The sequence below is a fragment of the Nicotiana tabacum genome, chromosome 8 (genome assembly GCF_000715075.1).
Source record: "Nicotiana tabacum cultivar K326 chromosome 8, ASM71507v2, whole genome shotgun sequence".
Lineage (NCBI taxonomy): Eukaryota > Viridiplantae > Streptophyta > Magnoliopsida > Solanales > Solanaceae > Nicotiana > Nicotiana tabacum.
This window is the reverse complement of record NC_134087.1, coordinates 1,697,772-1,717,000: the sequence shown is the minus strand read 5'-3', so window position 1 is coordinate 1,717,000 and position 19,229 is coordinate 1,697,772. Positions and strand designations below refer to the sequence as shown.

Here is a 19,229-nt window from a genome sequence, read left to right as displayed (position 1 = left end):
ACAAATCCAGGATTTTAACTCTATGGATTCAGCTTTTAGGTTCTTATTATCGAACCCATTACATTTTTATAGTTATGCGTTCATATTTACGGTTTTTTATAATTTTAATTAATTTTTACATATAAATTTATAATATACATAAAAAATATTGGGTTCAGATGAACATGATATTCCTATGCTACATCTGCCCTTGGTTGTATGATCTAACGGTTTTAATTTTTTAGTGCTTAGATACTTGAATGGTGCTTTATGTTTACTGCCTAAAGCTTCTCGGTGCTGAGAGAGATGTATAGAGAAAAAAAAAAATAGGCATGTGCACGAAGTTCCCGCTATGCATGAGATTCGGGGAAAAGCCGGACCATAAGGTTCTATTGTATGCAGTCTTACCCTACATTTCTGCAAGACTATTTCTACTGCTCGAACTCGTGACCTTTGCACTCGCACTAAAATAATTTCAGTTCAGTGATTTTAGAATATTCATTTATGAAGTTCACTGATTGTACTCGCACTAAAATAATTTCCTTTGCACTCTTGAACAAGATCTTGCTATCGTGATTTCTAAATATTTCATATTAATCCTCAAACCCCTCTACCCTTGCCCCCTCTCAACTAAGATGAGAAAAGAATTTTTTTATAAAAAAAACTGAGGCTTTTGAATGGCACTGCTCAATTATCGAGCAAAGGAAATTGTAGTTCCTTAGGTGAATCCAGTTATTGTTTGTATGATAAAAGTGAAATTCTTTTCTTTTTCTCTCTTCTCAATTCACCATTTGAACTACAGTATAATTTATTAAGTATGCTAGGGGAATATAAAAGAGTGGAAATTATTCTTGTTCTAAAATTCCTTCTTTTTTTTTTCCTTTTCTCTTGTTATTATTAATTCTCAAAATTAAACATAGGTGTTAATTATATCATATCTCTTGCTAATTAGTTCTCAGATCCGTCTAAGATAGGAAGAAAACTTGACCAATATTATACGCAATATAATTATGATGACAACTAACAGACCCTTGTGGTCCAAGTCTTTTCCCGAACTCCGTGTATAGCGGTAGCTTAGTGTACCGGACTGTCTTTTTTAATTATGACGACAATAATATTGTTACATTTGGTTGGGTAACTAATACTAATCAGGATAAATATATTGTGATCAAACAGATGGGGAGAGGAAAGATAGAGATAAAGAGAATAGAGAACAACACAAATAGGCAGGTGACATTTTGCAAGAGAAGAAATGGACTCCTCAAAAAGGCCTATGAACTCTCAGTACTTTGTGAAGCTGAGATTGCTCTTATTGTTTTCTCCAGCCGTGGCCGCGTCTACGAGTACTCTAACAACAAGTAATTCTTCATTCCTTACTCATTGTTTATGTGTTAAGGCGACTTCAACTTATTTGGGACTAAGGCATATATGTAAATTGTTATTTGTGTCTGAATCTGCTAGCTTTGTCATCTCATATATATGGTCATACGCAGAGGCGGAGCGAGGATTTCAAGTTTATGGGTTCAGATCCTAATTTTTTTAATTCTAAATTAATTTATACATATTTAATGAGAATTTTAGGATAAATACATGATTTGAACTAAAGCTACTGGGTTCGGCCGAATCCATAACCTGACGGCTCCGCCTCTGGACATACATTGTTTCATTATTTTGTCGTTCATTTCCTTGATATCAGTGTAATCATTCGACCATCTCTTGCTGTCTGATCTTCAAGGAAGTCAACTGATCAAGAAGTGCTTAATCATTATAACACATTGTAGAGGATATATAATTATGTATAAGACAAGCACTATATTAAGTTTACTCCCGAAATTAAAGGCTTTAAAGAATGGAGTAAAATTTAGTTTTTTAATATTTGTGTTTATAATGATGCTCAATAAGTCATGTATGATTAGTGAGTTTTAGCTATAAGGACTAAGAAAATGAAAACATGTCAAATTAGCCAGAAAGTTTAAATTTAAAAGTAGATATCCTCCCTTATTTGTAATTCTTGATATTCTTTTTGAAAATACAAGAAAACAATGTATAACTAATTATCACAAATTAAAAAGATTGGTTTATATATACATGAAAAAACAATAGAGTAAGCACTAAAGAACTACTCTCAGTGACTTGTGATTCCTTTCCATTTTCATTGTTTGTGAGCTTCTGTTTCCAGGAGTTTTTTTAGTTTCCACTCCTAGCTTATACACTGTTAAGTTCTCCTGCTTTGGCCTGTATTTTTCTAGTGAAAGTAAATTTATACTACTAATGTTGAATATTCTCTGGAGTTTCTCTGTTCACTTTTACGTTAACACATATACTGGAATTAAAAGATCAAGTTCATGCATGGTAATTAATTCTCCAGGATTTCCCTTTTGCATGGATATGGCAAATGCATGCTGCTACGTGGGTAATTGATGCCTTTTGTATAAAATAAGTACGTAATAACACCCTATTATAAGTGAAAAATGAAAATATTTTCATGAAAATATCAAAGATAGTGCATTAAAAAGGGAGGAGAAAAGGAGGGAAGAGAACAAGTCTTGGCAGTCCTTCATCATACATTATTATAGTAATTAAAATATGAAACAACTTATTTTCCTCTTTTCAAGACGAAATCTTATGCTTTACGTTCACCAGAAATCCACCATTTAAATTTCATTTCTTTTTTAATGCTTTTTTCTGCACTTTGATAAATTCCTCTCTTTCACTTATCGTTTCTATTTTTAGCATTTGGTCTTATTAAAATCTTTTTATGCACAAAAAATGTAATTGCTTCCCAGATTCTTTTTCCCATCTAGCAAGATATAAATTTACACCATCTGCTGACGTTCCTTGTTCATTTATTTCACGAGATAAATTATATCTGCTGAAAAGAATTTATTGCATTTATCTTACTCCTCGTTAACAAGTTTAATTTCTTTATTTTTTATTTTCTAAATATCTTATACTCCGTATTTTATTATTATAAACTGTTGACAGGGCAAATGCAGGGTGTTAATGATGAGTTCAATTGAACCCATAACTTTCGATGCGGAGCAAAACTTTATGTGTAAAAAATTATAAAAATTAGAAAAATAGTAGATATGAACCCATAACTATAGTAATATAATGAGTTTAATGCTAAAAATATTAAAAGTTGAACCCATAAAGTTGAAATTCTAAATCAGCATCCGACTATTAAAACTTTTTGCTATACACAGCATTAAGGCAACTATTGATCGGTACAAGAAGGCAACTTCAGAAACCTCTAATGCTTGCACCACTCAAGAGCTCAATGCTCAGGTAATTAATTAAACAAAACATTTTTATATTTCCACATATACAGAAACATCAAAAATATTTTTTAATTAATTGTTGCCTCATTAAAATTAATTCTTTTGGGTATCATGGACGTAGTTTTACCAACAAGAATCGAAAAAGCTGCGCCAACAGATACAGATGATCCAGAATTCAAACAGGTAATAATATCATAATTATTGCATAAGATTTAAGATGAACTTAAAACTAATATCATTGTTTTCTAAAAGTTATTACATTAACTTTATATCCACAGGCATTTGGTTGGTGAAGGCTTAAGCTCTTTGAACGTAAGGGAGCTGAAGCAGTTGGAGAATAGACTTGAACGAGGCATTACTAGAATTAGGTCAAAAAAGGTACACTAATATTGTTAAGAATACTAGTAAAAATCGTACATACTGTGTTTCAAATTGTAACTGTAACACCCCAGCCCGCTAGTGATATTGTTCGCTCGGGGCCTAGGCCCTCACGGGTTTAAAACGTGTCACTAGGATCTAAGGCTTATTAACTTATATACCCAGCATCCCTCTTGTATTTTGCTGATGTGAGACTCTGTCTAAAGTCTGGGGTATTACAGTAACCTCATAGCCTTTTATTATAGTATCCTATAGTGACGATATTTAGCCAACGTGGCAAAGTATTTTTATTGTCCGTACTATCCTCTTAATTAATAAATGGCTTTGATCGATGTTTCTTATATATGTGGTTGAACAGCATGAGATGATACTAGCTGAAACTGAGAATTTGCAGAAGAGGGTAATTTCTTGAAACTTGTTCTATCCTACTTATTCGATCTGTTTTGGGTCTAGAGCCGCAGATATAACTATGATTAGCACATTTTAATCTTCAACCTGCTGTCTTAATAGGAAATTCAACTTGAACAAGAAAATGCATTCCTCAGATCAAAGGTACATTTAGCATTAATAATGAAGAGACAAACCTAAATTTTTCCTTCACTTATTTTCAAACAATTAATCATGTCTTTTATCTTCTTTCCAGATAGCTGAAAATGAGAGGCTTCAGGAACTAAGCATGATGCCTACTGGTGGGCAAGATTACAGTGCAATTCAGCAATATTTAGCAAGAAATATGCTTCAACTTAATATGATGGAAGGAGGAATTCCTTCCTATCATCAATTGCCTACTGACAAGAAGTCCCTTGAGCTTCATGAGTAGACCGACCTACCGTCTTTTGGCTTCCCAAGTATGTCTCCAGTTCCTCATGAAACATACATCTCTATCACTCTAGTTAGCAGCCTGCGTCTAATTGACATAATTTGTCTTCACTTCAAGTGTTTAATAGATAGTACTTACTATATATTCTTGGTTTACGTGAGAAATATTGTCTAGTTTTGGAGGCCGATCGACTATGTATTCTGCCTTAATTAATAGAGTAGTGCTAATTGACAAATGAAATGAGCATGTGCTACCAAATTTTGAGGTCTGAGGATATGCTGGTGTTTAGGGTTTAAGGGATCGACTAGATAGTCTTTCAACATAGCAAGTTGACACAAAGGAAAACTTTGAAAGACCAAAAAGCTGAAGTCGAAGAATATAGATAGCCAAAAAAGTAAAATTACCTGTTGTCTACTGATCATTCTTGTTTCTTTTGATGCAGGTAAATTCCCACTAAAGCGCTTTCAGAAAATATTGAGGAAATTTGGTGGTTGGAACTTATGAAGTGTTCTCCAATGATTGTGTGTTGCTTAAATTATTACCTTATTGGTGTATTTGAATTGTTTGCCATTATTGTGGGACTTGTAAGAATTTGAACTGGTGGATGCATCAGCTTTGTTGCATTAGACTTTGCAAACAACAAGCAATTTTTGGCAAAACTTTTTAGGCAACGTCCCTCTTGAATCTTGATATATTATATGTCTCGATATTTCGAATGCAAGATTCAATTCTAGTTTAGCAATGGTCTACAAAGTTTAGCAAATCAATTCAAAGCATTGGACGCCCTCAGTACCAAAATCTTGAATATATATATACTTTTCATTCTTGAATTTCAAGCTAGATACTGTTGGAAATAAATCTCGTAAAAATAATATTCACGGTATTAGTGATAAATGCGGACCACTAAGTTATGGTTAAATCAGCAAGAATAAAAATGCAGCAAAAATAACACTAAGATTTTACGTGGAAACCCTTCTGAATAAGGGAAAAACCACGACCAAGAAGAACGACTGATATCACTATAGCAAGGAAATTTACACTGTGTAGTAACGAGTAAAATACTCCTAAGACCACTACACCCTCAAAAGAAAAAAAATACTTTTTTGCTTTTTCCACCTTACTATAATATCTCTCTCACTCTATTTTTCTTCACAGACTATTTTCTTATAGTCTATGGAATACCTTGCGCGCTCTCTCTCTCTCTCACTCAGATGTATTGTCTGATGTTTATGGTGTATGGAAATGAGAGTCAAAGCTCTCCTTTTATAGACAGAGTCTCACCTACTACACTTGACATTTTTCTTCTGTAGCCTACCCTTTTTGACAATGCACAAGAAAAAATTGCTGTAAACTTTGAAAAACCAACAAAGGAAGAAAAGTCTTCCTAAATTTATAGGATGGACCCCACAAATCTCCCCCTCTAGTCTCATTCACCTGAAGGAGGTAACACCGGAGATTCAAGATTGAGCGCATGCCGACAAGTTCTTTGCAAAGCTCGAACTTGTCTCTTGGTACTACCTTGGTCAACATATCTGCAGGATTTTCACTCGTGTGAATCTTTTTGACTTGAAGTGATTCGTTCTCCACTTGCTCATGAATCCAATGATATCTGACGTCGATGTGTTTTGTTCTCGCATCGTACATGGAGTTTTTGCTCAGGTCTATTGCACTCTGATTGTCGCAATAGACAACATACTCCATCTGTCGCAATCCAAGTTCTTGAAGAAATCTCTTGAGCCATATCATCTCTTTGCCAACTTCAGTAGTCGCAATATACTCCGCTTCAGTTTTAGATAATGCGACACACTTCTGCAACTTCGACTGCCATGATATAGCTCCTCTTGAAAAAGTAAACAAATATCAAGTAGTGAATTTTCTGTTATCAAGGTCACCTATCATATCAGAATCTGTATAGCCCTTCAGAATTGGATTTGATCCTCCAAAACATAAGTATTCATGTGAACTTCCTCTTAGATACCTGAGTATCCACTTTACAGCTTCCCAATGCTCTTTTCCTGGATTTTCGAGAAATCTGCTAACAACACCGACTGCATGAGCAATATCTGGTCGAGTGCATATCATTGAATACATCAAACTTCCGACATTAGAGGAGTAAGGAATCTTGGCCATTCTCTCTTTTTCCTCCGTTGTTGTAGGACACATCTTCTTACTCAACTTCAGATGACCAGGAAGTGGTGTGCGAACCAACTTAGCACTTTTCATATTAAAGCGCTCCAGTACACGTTCTATGTACTTCTCTTGTGACAAGTAAAGCTTTCTTTCGTTTCTCGAAGGAGTAATTCTCATGCCCAAAATTTGCTTAGCATGACCCAAGTCTTTCATTACAAAATACTTATTCAACTGTTTCTTTAACTCGTCAATCTTGTAAGCATTCCTGCCCACAATCAACATATCATAGGATGATAAAATCATCATCAGAAAAACTTTGTGCAAACACACAATGATCTGAAGAAGTCTTCTTGTAGCCTTGCTCCCCCATAACAGACTCAAACTTCTTGTACCACTGTCTGGGAGCTTGCTTCAATCCATATAGACTCTTTTTAAGTTTGCATACAAGATTTTCTTTACCTTTTGCCTTGAAGCCTTCAGGTTGTTCCATATAAATCTCCTCTTCTAAGTCACCGTGAAGAAAAGCAGTCTTCACATCCATCTGCTCAATCTCCAAATCAAGACTGGCAGTCAAACCAAGAACTGTCCGAATGGAGGACATTTTCACGACAGGAGAAAATATTTCGTTAAAGTCAATACCTTTCCTTTGACCAAATCCCTTGACAACCAATCTAGCTTTGTATCTGGCTTCAAACTATGTTCTTCAGCTTTAACTTTGAACACCCACTTGTTCTTCAAAGCTCTCATGCCCTTAGGCAATTTCACCAACTCATAAGTATGGTTCTCATGCAGAGATTTCATCTCATCTTGCATGGCTTCAATCCATTGATCTGTGTGCTCATCTTCTATGGTCTTCGCATAACATTCAAGTTCTCCCCCATCAGTGAGTAATACATACTCATTGGGTGAATAACGGGAGGAAGGAGTACGAGGTCTAGAAGACCTCCTGAGCAGAATATCTAACTCGTCCACAGCTTCATGAGTAAGAGCATTTACCTCATCAGCATTAGCATTGTTATCACCATCACCATCACCATCAATATGCTGATCTGGAATATGGTTCTAGGCATTACCCTCATCATTGAGACCACATCCGTATTTGCATGAGGATTTTGATCAAGATTAACTAAACCTTTAGAACTTGGAGATTTTAGCTTCTCCGCTTTATTAATATCTTCAATGGTTTGATCCTTCACGAAGATAACATCACGGCTTCTCGCGGCCTTCTTCTCAATTAGATCATATAGCCTGTAACCAAACTCATCAAGGCCATAACCAATGAAGATGCACCGCCTTGTCTTGGCAGTTAATTTTGACCTTTCATCTTTAGGTATATGTACAAAAGCTTTACAACCAAACACTTTTAAGTAGTCATAGGAAACATCCTTGCCATATCAAACTCTGTTTGGAACATCACTTTGCAAAGCAAACGCAAGGGATAGATTAATAACATGTGCGGCGGTCAACAAAGCCTTACCCCAAAAGAAATTCGGCAACTTTGCTACAGAAAGCAAACGGCTGACTCTTTCTATCAAGGTCATGTTCATCCTTTCTGCTAAACCATTAAGCTGAGGAGTCTTAGGAGGAGTCTTCTGGTGTCTGATACCCTATTGCTTGCAGTATTCGTCAAACGGTCCACAATATTCACCACCGTTATCAGTACAAAATACACTTCAGCTTCTTTCCAGTTTCTGTTTCAACTGAAGCCTGGAACTGCTTAAAGACACCCAACACTTGGTCTTTGGTCTTCAAGATATAGACCCAAAGTTTCCTTGAGAAGTCATCAATAAAGGTAGCAAAATAAAGTGCACCACTCAAAGTCCTTGTCTTCATTGGGCCATATAAATCCGAATGCACCAACTCAAGCAACTGTGTCTTTCTTGAAGAAGGATGAGACTCGAAAGAAACTCTTTTTTTGTTTTCCAGCCAAGCAGTGCTCACATTTTTCTAATTTTTCACTTTTAAAATTTGACAACAATTTCTTCTTAGCCAGAACATTTAGTCCTTTCTCGTTAATATGGCTAAGCCTCTTATGCCATAACGTTGAAGAGTTATTGCTCTCAAGGGCATTCACCATATCAATACAGGTAGAGGCCGTAATCCAGTATAGACCACGACACTTTTCCCCACGAGCCACAATCATGGAACCCTTGGTGAGCTTCCACTTTCCAGCACCATTGGTACTGACATATCCCTCATCATCCAAAACACCAACAGATATCAAGTGCAAACGAACATCAGGTGCATGCTTTACATTGTTTAAAACAAGTTTAGTTCCAATACTAGTTTCCAAACAAATCGTTCCAACACCAGCCACCCTAGATACAATCTCATTACCCATACTCAAAGTTCCAAAGTCACCTTGAGTATAGGATGAGAAAAATTCCTTCATTTATGTCACATGAGATGCGGCACCACTATCCACAACCCAGCTTGACTCATCACAAGCAATATTTATCAGATCTGCATCAAGGACAGTAACAAGATCTTCTGTAGTGACGGTGGCCACACGATTGACATCTTCTTTCTGTTCTTCCTTGTCTCTATTCTCCTTTTTCAAAATCCGGCAGAACTTCTTTGTATGCTCTTTCTGCCCCCAATGATAGCACTCAATATCTTTAAGTCTGCTTCTGGATTTGCTTCTATTATGTTCTCTATTTTGAGAACCCCGATTCTTGCTTCTCCCCCTAGAGTCAGTCACCAAGACATCTGATGAGGAGGAACCCTGAGATTTTCTTCTCATCTCTTCATTTAAAAGACTGCTCTTGACAAGATCCATAGAGAACACACCATCCGGAGCAGAATTTGATAATGAACTTCTAAGAATTTCCTAAGAATCTGATAAGGAACCAAGTAGAAACAGGCCTTGAATTTCTTCATCAAATTTAATGCCCATAGCAGATAACTGGTTCATAATCCCCTGAAAATTATTCAGATGATCTGTCATTGCGGAACCATCATGGTATTTTAAACCCAACATCTGCTTTATTAGAAACATCTTATTGTTTTCGGTTTTCCGAGCATACATACTTTCAAGGTGCTCCCATAGGGTTCGAGCATGTGTATCCCCGGAAATATGGTTCAAAACATTATCGTCAACCCATTGTCTAATAAAGCCGCAAACTTGCCCGTGTAACAAATTCCACTCTTCATCTGATTTATTATCAGGCTTTATAGTAGCGAATGCAGGTTGATGAAAATTCTTGACATAGAGCAAATCTTCCATTTTACCCTTCCAAATGGCATAATTTGTGCCACTCAAAGTAGTCATTATATTAGTATTGGCTTCCATCGTTTATCACAAATACAAATACTATTTATTAAGAGACCAAAGTAATTCTTTTCTGATGTGGAAGTTCAAACTGTGCTGCAACGACAGAGCATACTAAGACAGAACCTTGGCTCTGATACCACTTGGGAATAAATCTCGTAAAAATAATATTTACGGTATTAGTGATAAACGTGGACCACTATGTTATGGTTAAATCAGCAAGAATAAAAATGCAGCAAAAATGACACCAAAATTTTACGTGGAAACCCTTCTGAATAAGGGAAAAACCACGGCCAAGAAGAGCGATTGATATCACTATAGCAATGAATTTTATACTGTGTAGTAACGAGTACAATACTTCTAAGACCACTACACCCTCAAAAGAAAAAAAATACTCTTTTTGCTTTTTTCACCTCACTATAATATCTCTCACACTCTATTTTTTTTTTACTAACTATTTTCTTATAGTTTATGGAATACCTTGCTCTCTCACTCAGATGTATTGTCTGATGTTTGTGGTGTATGGAAATGTGAGCCGAAGCTCTCCTTTTATAGGCAGAGTCTCGCCTACTACACTTGACATTTTTCTTCTGCAACCTACCCTTTTTGACAATACAGATGAAAAAATTGCTGCCAACTTTGAAAAACCAACAAAGGAAGAAAAGTCTTCCTAAATTTATGGGATGGACCCCACAGATACAATTAGTAGGACCTATAGTATGTGAAGATGTGATGGATTATATATATTATCTTTGTATCATGAACATAAACAAGTCACAAAGAGATTAGAAAGTCTAGTGTTGAACTCCAGTATTTACCAGCATTTGAGTTATCTTTGATCCCAAATCCATCAAAACAGGCACTGATAAACAATGCGAGAAACTATGGAGAAACTATCACATAGTAACCAAAAAATAACTGAAGATAGAAGATCACGCAAACATAACCTCCTACTTGTACGTCTGAAGATAATTGTGAATGCAGATATTACGTGAAAAGATAGTAACGAAACGGATATGATAATTCCGTTGGGAAGTTCAGTAGACTACTGAAAGGTGATAGACAGGATAGAAAAACTTACATAGAGTACTGAGATATAAAATCAAGGATGACTTTGGTTATGGGCTTTCATTTTTATATATTACTTCAACAATTTTGGACCGCTCGAGTAAGAATTTCCCTTCCTTGTACTTCTGTGCTGGTTCAAAAGCTCGTTCGTACTTCCAACCTAATACCTCATTGCATTTCTCACAGTGAATGTCAGCAACTGTGTGAAGACCAGTAATAAGTTGTCTATCTTCTTTGTTTCCAAGAACAATATTCTTCACCAGAGAAAAAAGGAAAGCTTTGCCACTACTTGCCTGTAAAACAATACAATTATATTATCTTTTCTATAGTTAATGCTCATAAACCATATGATCGCAGATAAAGTGCATGACAATAGCGATCAAATAAGTATGAATGGACTAATGAAATCGTTCACCAGAAACATCTTAGAGATAATATCTGTTGCGGAAGCCAAATGTATATAGTGTGAATAAGTCACAACTACTATACCAAAAATTATGACAGCCACCAAATAATAAATAAGACAATAAAACAACAATAAAGGGAACACCAGAATTTACGAGGTTCGGCTAATTTTGCCTACTCCTCGGACACAACCAATATTTTATTCCACTCCAAAAATACAAGTGAAATAATACTAAAGAGAGAAGATACAAATGCCTTAAACAGATGAGAAGGCAAATGAGAGGTGTTTTCAATCCTAAACATTAAGCCTTCTTTTATAGGGGGAAAATCCCCCCAACTTTTGTTTTCCCACCGATGTGGGACAAACATTTTGTCAAAATTCAACAAATCTCCACCTTGGCAAAATTCCACATCTTCAATTTTCTCTCAATAACAAATTTTGGTTGTGTCTTCATCTTCAATCTTCAGTGTTCAACAATGTTGATCAAATCAAAACAATGTTGAAACTTGATCGCAGTCACCACCTTTGTCAGCATATCAGCAGGATTCTCCGTAGTATGAATTTTCTTCACTGTGACTCCACCTTCTTCTATGATTTCTCGTACAAAATGATACCGAACATCAATGTGCTTCGTCCTTGCATGATAAACTTGGTTCTTTGCTAATTGAATAGCACTTTGACTATCACAAAAAATTGTGATACCTTTTTGTTCAACACCAAGCTCCTTTAGCAATCCTTGAAGCCAAATTGCCTCTTTCACAGCCTCTGTAATAGCCATGGACTCTGCCTCTGTTGTAGACAAAGCAACTGTTGACTGCAAAGTAGACTTCCAACTAACTGATGCCTTTGCAAAAGTAAACACATAACCAGTAGTTGATCTTCGTTTGTCCATATCACCCGCAAAATCTGAGTCACAATATCCAACTACAGACTGATTGTCTTCCTGCTCAAAAACTAACCCGACATCTACAGTATTATGAATATACCGTAGAATCCACTTCACAGCTTGCCAATGCTCCTTCCCTGGATTGTGCATATATCTGCTAATAACTCCAACAGCTTGTGAAATGTCAGGCCTTGTGCAAACCATTGCATACATCAAGCTACCAACAACATTTGCGTATGGTACCTTTGACATATACTTTCGTTCAACTTCATCCATTGGCGACATAGTAGTACTTAGCTTAAAATGGGAAGCAAGTGGAGTACTAACTGGCTTAGTCTTGTCATCTATGCCAAAACGTTGAAGTACTCTCTTCAAATATTCCTTTTGAGATAAACAGAGTTTCTTTGAACGTCTATCTCTAATTATCTCCATGCCAAGAATTTTCTTTGCCTCACCCAAATCCTTCATCTCGAACTCTTTCTTCAGTTGAATCTTCAACTTATCAATTTCTTCCAAATTCTTGGAAGCTATCAACATATCATCAACATATAGGAGAAGATATACAAAGGAACCATCTTTAAGCTTGTGCAAATACACACAATGATCGTATTTGCTTCTCTTGTACCCTTGCCGCAACATAAACTCGTCAAATCGCTTGTACCATTGTCTAGAAGATTGTTTCAATCCGTACAATGATTTTTCAAGTTTGCACACCATATTTTCTTTTCCAGCAACTTTGAATCCTTCTGGCTGAGTCATGTAGATTTCCTCCTCCAAGTTTCCATGTAAAAACGCAGTTTTTACATCCATCTGAACTAGTTCCAAATCCAATTGTGCTACCAAAGCCAACATAATTCTAATGGAGGAATGTTTTATAACCGGAGAAAACACTTCATTGTAATCAATTCCCTCCTTTTGAGCATATCCTTTGGCCACCAATCTTGCTTTGTAGCGAACATCTACTTGGTTAGGAAATCCTTCCTTCTTTGCAAATACCCATTTGCACCCAATTGCTTTCTTTCCCTTCGGGAGATTGGCCAATCTCCATGTATGATTCTGATGAAGGGAATGTATTTCATCATTCATGGCAATCCTCCACTTATCTTCTTCTGAACTTTGGACAGCATCTTTATAAGTGGTAGGAACATCATCAGCTACAATTAAGGTTGCACAAGCAACTGTCTCTATGAGACGAACAGGTTTCGTTATTGTTCTTTTTGGTCTGCTGGTTGCTATTGATTCAAGTTGTTGTTGTTGAGGTTCCTGAGTTGGAATCTCCTCTACTGGCTCTCCTTCCAGAGGGTAATCTTCATTTGTTTCCTCCTCTGCTTCTTGTGTAGGAAAAATAAATTTTCTCTCAAACTCCACCTGCTTAGAAGCACCTTTATTTTGTTTGGTATCTTCTGTTACCTTATTTACCATAGCAGATTCATCAAAGGTAACATCCCTGCTGAATATTACTTTCTTTGTCATAGGACACCATAAGCGATATCCTTTGACTCCAGAAGTAATTCCCATAAAAATAGCCTTCTTTGCCCTTGGATCCAATTTTGACTCCGTCACATGATAATATGCAGTTGAGCCAAACACGTGCAAAAAGTTATAATCTACAGCAGGTTTTCCGTACCATTTTTCAAATGGTGTCTTGCCATCAATAGCAGCAGATGGTAGACGATTAATGAGGTGGCATGCATATGTAATTGCCTCAGCCCAAAATTCTTTGCCCAAGCCAGCATTGGACAACATACACCGTACCTTCTCCAGCAAGGTCCGGTTCATACGTTCTGCACTCCATTCTGTTGTGGTGTATGTCTAACAGTGAAGTGTCGGACGATGCCATCATTTTCACAGACCTTATTGAAATGATCATTTTTGTATTCACCTCCATTGTCTGTGCGAATACACTTGATCCTCTTGCCTGTTTGATTCTCCACCATCGTCTTCCATTTGAGAAAAATTCCCAACACTTCATCTTTGCTCTTCATTGTATACACCCATACTCTTCGGGAAAAATCATCAACAAAGGTTACAAAATAGTGCTTCCCACCCAATGAAGGTGTTTTGGAAGGACCCCAAACATCTGAGTGTACATAATCCAAAATGCCTTTAGTATTATGGATCGCTGTACCAAATTTAACCCTTGTCTGTTTCCCTTTAACACAATGCTCACAAAACTCCAAGTTGCAAGCCTTTACTCCTTTTAACAATCCTTGATCTGATAGAGTTTTCAAGGATTTTCCTCCAGCATGTCCCAAGCGCATGTGTCATAGCTTGGTTGCTTCTGCTTCTTTGTCATCACTGGATGTCACTGTCGCTGTCCCAATAACTGTACTGCCACGATAGCGGTACATATTATTATTCTTCCGATTAGCCTTCATTACCACTAGTGCACCGGAGCATACTCTCATCACTCCATTTTCTGCAATGATTTTGAACCCTTTTGATTCTAGGGCTCCCACAGAGATGAGATTCTTCTTCAAATCCGGTACATATCGAACATCTATCAATGTTCTGATCATTCCATCATGATTCCTTAATCGTATTGAACCAATGCCATATGAGGTAAGAGGGCTGTTATCCGCTGTGTGGACGACTCCATATTCTTCTTCTTGAAATTCCACGAACCAGTCCCTGTTGGGACACATATGATAGCTACAAGCCGAGTCCATCAATCATATGTCTGATGATGTTGATGACTCTGTTGTAACTAATGAGAAGTCTGAATCATCACAATCAGCTACATTTGATTCCATAATAGCCTTTCTATTGTTATGTTTGGCCTTATTCTTCAACTTCGGACAGTCTTTCTTCCGGTGCCCTTTTTCTCGACAAAAGGCACATTCATCTTTGCTGGGTCTGGATCTTGACTTGGATCTTCCCTTCTTTGTCCTCGTTTGATTTTGAGGACGACCCCTCACAAATAGTGCTTCTCCTTCTCCGCCCTTCTGTTTTTCTCGCTTTCTTTGTTCATAGCTGTACAAAGCCGAACAAACTTCTGTGAGAGAAACTTCGTCATTTCCATGGAGTAAAGTAGTTTCAAGGTGTTCGTACTCATCAGGAAGTGACGCCAACAACATTAAGGCCAAGTCACCATCATCATAAGTTGTATCCATATTTTGCAAATCTGTAACCAACTTATTGAAACTGGTGATATGTTCATTCATCGTGGTACTAGGAACATAGGTGAAGTGAAACAATCTCTTCTTCATGTACAATTTATTTTGACTGTTTTTCTTCAAAAATTTATCCTCCAGTGCTTTCCATAATCTACTTGAAGAAGTTTCCTTTGTGTATGGATATTTCTGCTCTCTAGCAAGGTAGGATCGAATGGTACTGCAAGCAACACGGTTGAGAATCTTCCAATCTTCTTCTCCAATAACATCTGGTTTCTTTTCTTCAATGGCCAGATCTAGCCCTTGTTGAAAAAGGACATCTAGAACCTCGCCTTGCCACATCCCAAAATGCCCGGACCCGTAAAAAATTTCTACCGCAAATTTCGCATTTGACACAATTCTTGTCATAAGCGAAGATGCCAATGATGACGTATTGTTGACACTTGATGTAGATTCTTCTTGTTTATTATCTCCCATATTTGACACAAATATTATTTAATAGCTGACGACACAAATCAAGATTATTTCCTTTCTGATGTAGAAGATCAGACTAAGCTGCAACTACAGAGCATACTCAGACAGAACCTTGACACAGTTACCAAGATAAATCTTTTCTGATGTGGAAGATCAGACTTTGCTGCAACCACAGAGGATACTTAGACAGTACCTTGGCTCTGATACCAATTGTTGCGGAAGCCAAATGTATATAGTGTGAATAAGTCACAACTACTATACTAAAAATTATGACAACCACCAAATAATAAATAAGACAATAAAACAACAATAAAGGGAACACCAGAATTTACGAGGTTCGGCTAATTTTGCCTACTCCTCGGACACAACCAATATTTTATTCCACTCCAAAAATACAAGTGAAATAATACTAAAGAGAGAAGATACAAATGCCTTAAACAGATGAGAAGGCAAATGAGAGGTGTTTTCAATCCTAAACATTAAGCCTTCTTTTATAGGGGGAAAATCCCCCCAACTTTTGTTTTCCCACCGATGTGGGACAAATATTTTGTTAAAATTCAACAATATCATCATCAAATGAGAGATGACTTCGACATTTGCAGCAGCTGTATGAACGACGTCCCCCTAACTCATCCATCAAACAAAACCAGAAGACAAAAGTCAGAATTTTACGCAACGCCAACAAGAAACAAAACATGAGACAAACAGTGGAAGAACCATAATTTTCTATACCTTCAAAGGAAATGAGAACAACTTAGAATTCTGTACTAAATATTAATACTAACGGATAGTTTTAACTTACAGGGCATGCAGTACAAAACTCTGTAAAAGACTGGAAAAATTAAGCTACTTTGCAAAGATCAATTACGTCAATGAATTAGCAACATGTACAAGTTTAAATTAAAAATAGTAGTGAAAGAAAATAATGACATGAATGATATTACAAATATGCAATTATATATGTTTGAATAATACTTGAAGTTGAAGCTGACAAAAGAAGAAAAAAAGACAATAACTTATAAAATAGACACCAACCTTTGAGGCTGATCAGCGCCTTACTCTCCCTTTGAGCTTTCTTCTCCAAGATATCTCTAAATAATTGATTGTTGCTCTCCACATTTTTTTCCACCCCCAAATGCTTTTCAAGACTATGCATGATCTCCTTCAACTTAGTTTCGACCTATCAAATATGTAAAGATAGGTCGATAAAATGCTCAAGGGGCACCATTAACAAATAAGAAAATATAACATTCGTGCTTGACGATAATTTTGTTTTAACGTAATTTATATGTCATTGACAACGGATATTTTCAAATGATAATGGAAGCAAAAGTGCATCAATAGTGGTACCTACCATTTCAGATAGTTGCCTATGTTGCTCCTCGCAAGACCACCTCTGCAGTTGTTCCTTCAACTCAGTTACCTCTTGCTTTATATTTCCCGGCGAAGAGTTAGCCTCCAACTTGTCATTATGAAGTTCCATCTTCTATAAATGAGAATCGATATTTACAAAATAGGTTATTAATTACCTCCCTCCCTTCACAAGAACTAACGAATAATGCGAAACGAATCCAATCAATTACTGAATGCTGTATGCATACCTTTACTTCCTTGAACAAGTTATTCGTATATGGTTTTCCACCAGTCTTTTGTACAACGATATTCACATGGAAAAGAAGTTCCCTCAATTGGTCAGCTTTCTTCATTGGATTTTTAGTCTCATTGTCGAATAGCACATGTCTGTTTTCACAGAGCTTAAGAACTTCCTGTAACGGTAGGACAAACTAATTTAAGGAACAGACACTCTTGAGCAATATACCATAAAATTATGAAAACTTTTCTCGCTTTAGTCATAGTTAATGCAGAAAAAACATTGGCACGACAATCCAATGAAAATTCTTCTTCTCATTCAAAGTTGGAACAAAATGAAGAAACCTCTTAAATAGATGAAAGTTAAAATGCCCGTATATTAGCTAGTAGAATCAGTCAGCTTATACCAAGCCGCACTATTGCAAATACATCCGACTATACATCTCTGCACATCATTTTACCTTTAAAGGCTCAGGGCAGGAACTATCTAAGTGATCATTCAGCGTCTCATTGTCTTCAAGCTCATCCCCTCCAGTGAAGACGACAATCATATAATCACTAATTTTGTCCCCGAACAACTCCCTAAAGTACTGGATAGCAGCTTGTTCTTCTTTTGAAAAGCGAGTTCGTACAGACAAAACCAAAAGAACAGCATGGATGCCATCATCGGCCAAATCAATGCCTTTGATTATTTCATTTCCAACTGATTCAGACTTAGCTGTTAAGTCAAATCCTGCAATTCCCACAATGTAAGCTATCAGTAACTTTACAGATTACCTGAAGAATTCAAGAACTAGAGAAGCATAGGTTGTTTTTACGGTACTAGTCATATAATAGGAAGTGTCAATCATACAAAGATTAAAGAATAGATATCTTAAGCTTTTCTTTAATAATTGACTTTACATTTCTCTAAGAATTATACTAATTGATTACAAGGTTTTAGTTAACATATAACAGTGCAAAGCGATTAATTAAAGAAAAAAAATTGACTGTACCAGGGGTATCAATCACATCAAGAATCTGTCCATCTTCTAATTCAGTCCTCTGGATTTCACAAGTTCTTGTAACACCACTAAAGCTAGGCATTGATCTGAATGCCTTTCTTCCAAGAATGCTATTGCCCGTGGCACTTCTCCCGTCACCTGTACGCCCAATCAGAAGTAGTGTCCGAGCTCCATTTCCAATAAATTCCCAATCATCACTGACTGAACTTCCAACCATCTTATCTTATCGGATCAACTCACCTAAGCAACTGGTCACGGTCAGGTTAAGCGATGAAAGAACAGAGTTAAAGATCCTTCTTTCGAAGGAATACAACATCAATGGTGAATCAATAAAATAAAATCAACAATAATCAAAATCTTTCTGATGCTTAAGTAAATCTTTAGAGTGGTAACCCCTTCACATAAAGGACTCAAACCATGGAAGATAAGTGGAAACAAGAAGGTCTTGAGGCCGAAGCTCACGTGCCTCTACTATGGGAGCAGAACAAATAGCCACTTACTAAGAAGGAATTCAAATGCATGATGGCAGTGGCAGATGCAGCTCTTCAGATGCGGGTTCATCTGAATCCAATATTTCCAGTGCGGAGTGTTACATTTTTTTTTTTGTGTGTGTGTGAAAACCCACTAAATTCCAACACATAATTAGATTTGAACCAAAAGTACAATAAGTTCGTGCTAAGAATTTTAAAGGTCGAACCCATACCTGATTAACTTTTTCATGGTGGATTTCAAGTACTACTAAGTCTAAGAGAAATGATCAGGTAACTAGAAGCAGGTTTTCAATTATAATCAGTATATTGGAAGGTTGCAAAAGGACAATGCAACAGGA

The 19,229-nt window shown here is 36.6% G+C and overlaps 2 protein-coding genes across 4 annotated transcripts in view; one reads left to right on the top strand and one right to left on the bottom strand.

Annotated features, from left to right (window-relative positions):
• LOC107777063 (agamous-like MADS-box protein AGL11) overlaps positions 1 to 5,196 on the top strand; it is a 29,773-nt gene extending 24,577 nt beyond the window's left edge. The window contains exons 2-10 of one of the 3 annotated variants that reach the window (XM_075218879.1): positions 225 to 365; positions 1,156 to 1,337; positions 3,186 to 3,267; positions 3,382 to 3,443; positions 3,539 to 3,638; positions 3,997 to 4,038; positions 4,149 to 4,190; positions 4,282 to 4,486; positions 4,901 to 5,196. In XM_075218879.1, the coding sequence (XP_075074980.1) occupies positions 312 to 365; positions 1,156 to 1,337; positions 3,186 to 3,267; positions 3,382 to 3,443; positions 3,539 to 3,638; positions 3,997 to 4,038; positions 4,149 to 4,190; positions 4,282 to 4,458 (741 nt within the window). In that variant the 5' untranslated portion in view covers positions 225 to 311 and the 3' untranslated portion in view covers positions 4,459 to 4,486; positions 4,901 to 5,196. Of the gene's footprint in view, positions 1 to 224; positions 374 to 1,155; positions 1,338 to 3,185; positions 3,268 to 3,381; positions 3,444 to 3,538; positions 3,639 to 3,996; positions 4,039 to 4,148; positions 4,191 to 4,281; positions 4,487 to 4,900 lie in introns of all 3 variants that reach the window. The other 2 variants (XM_075218881.1, XM_075218880.1) reach the window with 2 other exon arrangements.
• A 5,457-nt stretch (positions 5,197 to 10,653) lies between these two features.
• Positions 10,654 to 18,636, bottom strand: LOC107823595 (immune-associated nucleotide-binding protein 9-like). The gene is made up of 8 exons (XM_075219647.1): positions 18,392 to 18,636; positions 17,858 to 18,129; positions 17,408 to 17,572; positions 17,161 to 17,292; positions 16,842 to 16,986; positions 16,513 to 16,538; positions 11,095 to 11,220; positions 10,654 to 10,752 (listed from the first exon to the last, which is right to left on the bottom strand). Exons 1-8 carry the CDS (start codon positions 18,615 to 18,617, stop codon positions 10,654 to 10,656), a joined length of 1,191 nt encoding a protein of 396 aa, XP_075075748.1. The 5' UTR covers positions 18,618 to 18,636.
• Positions 18,637 to 19,229: the final 593 nt, after the last annotated feature.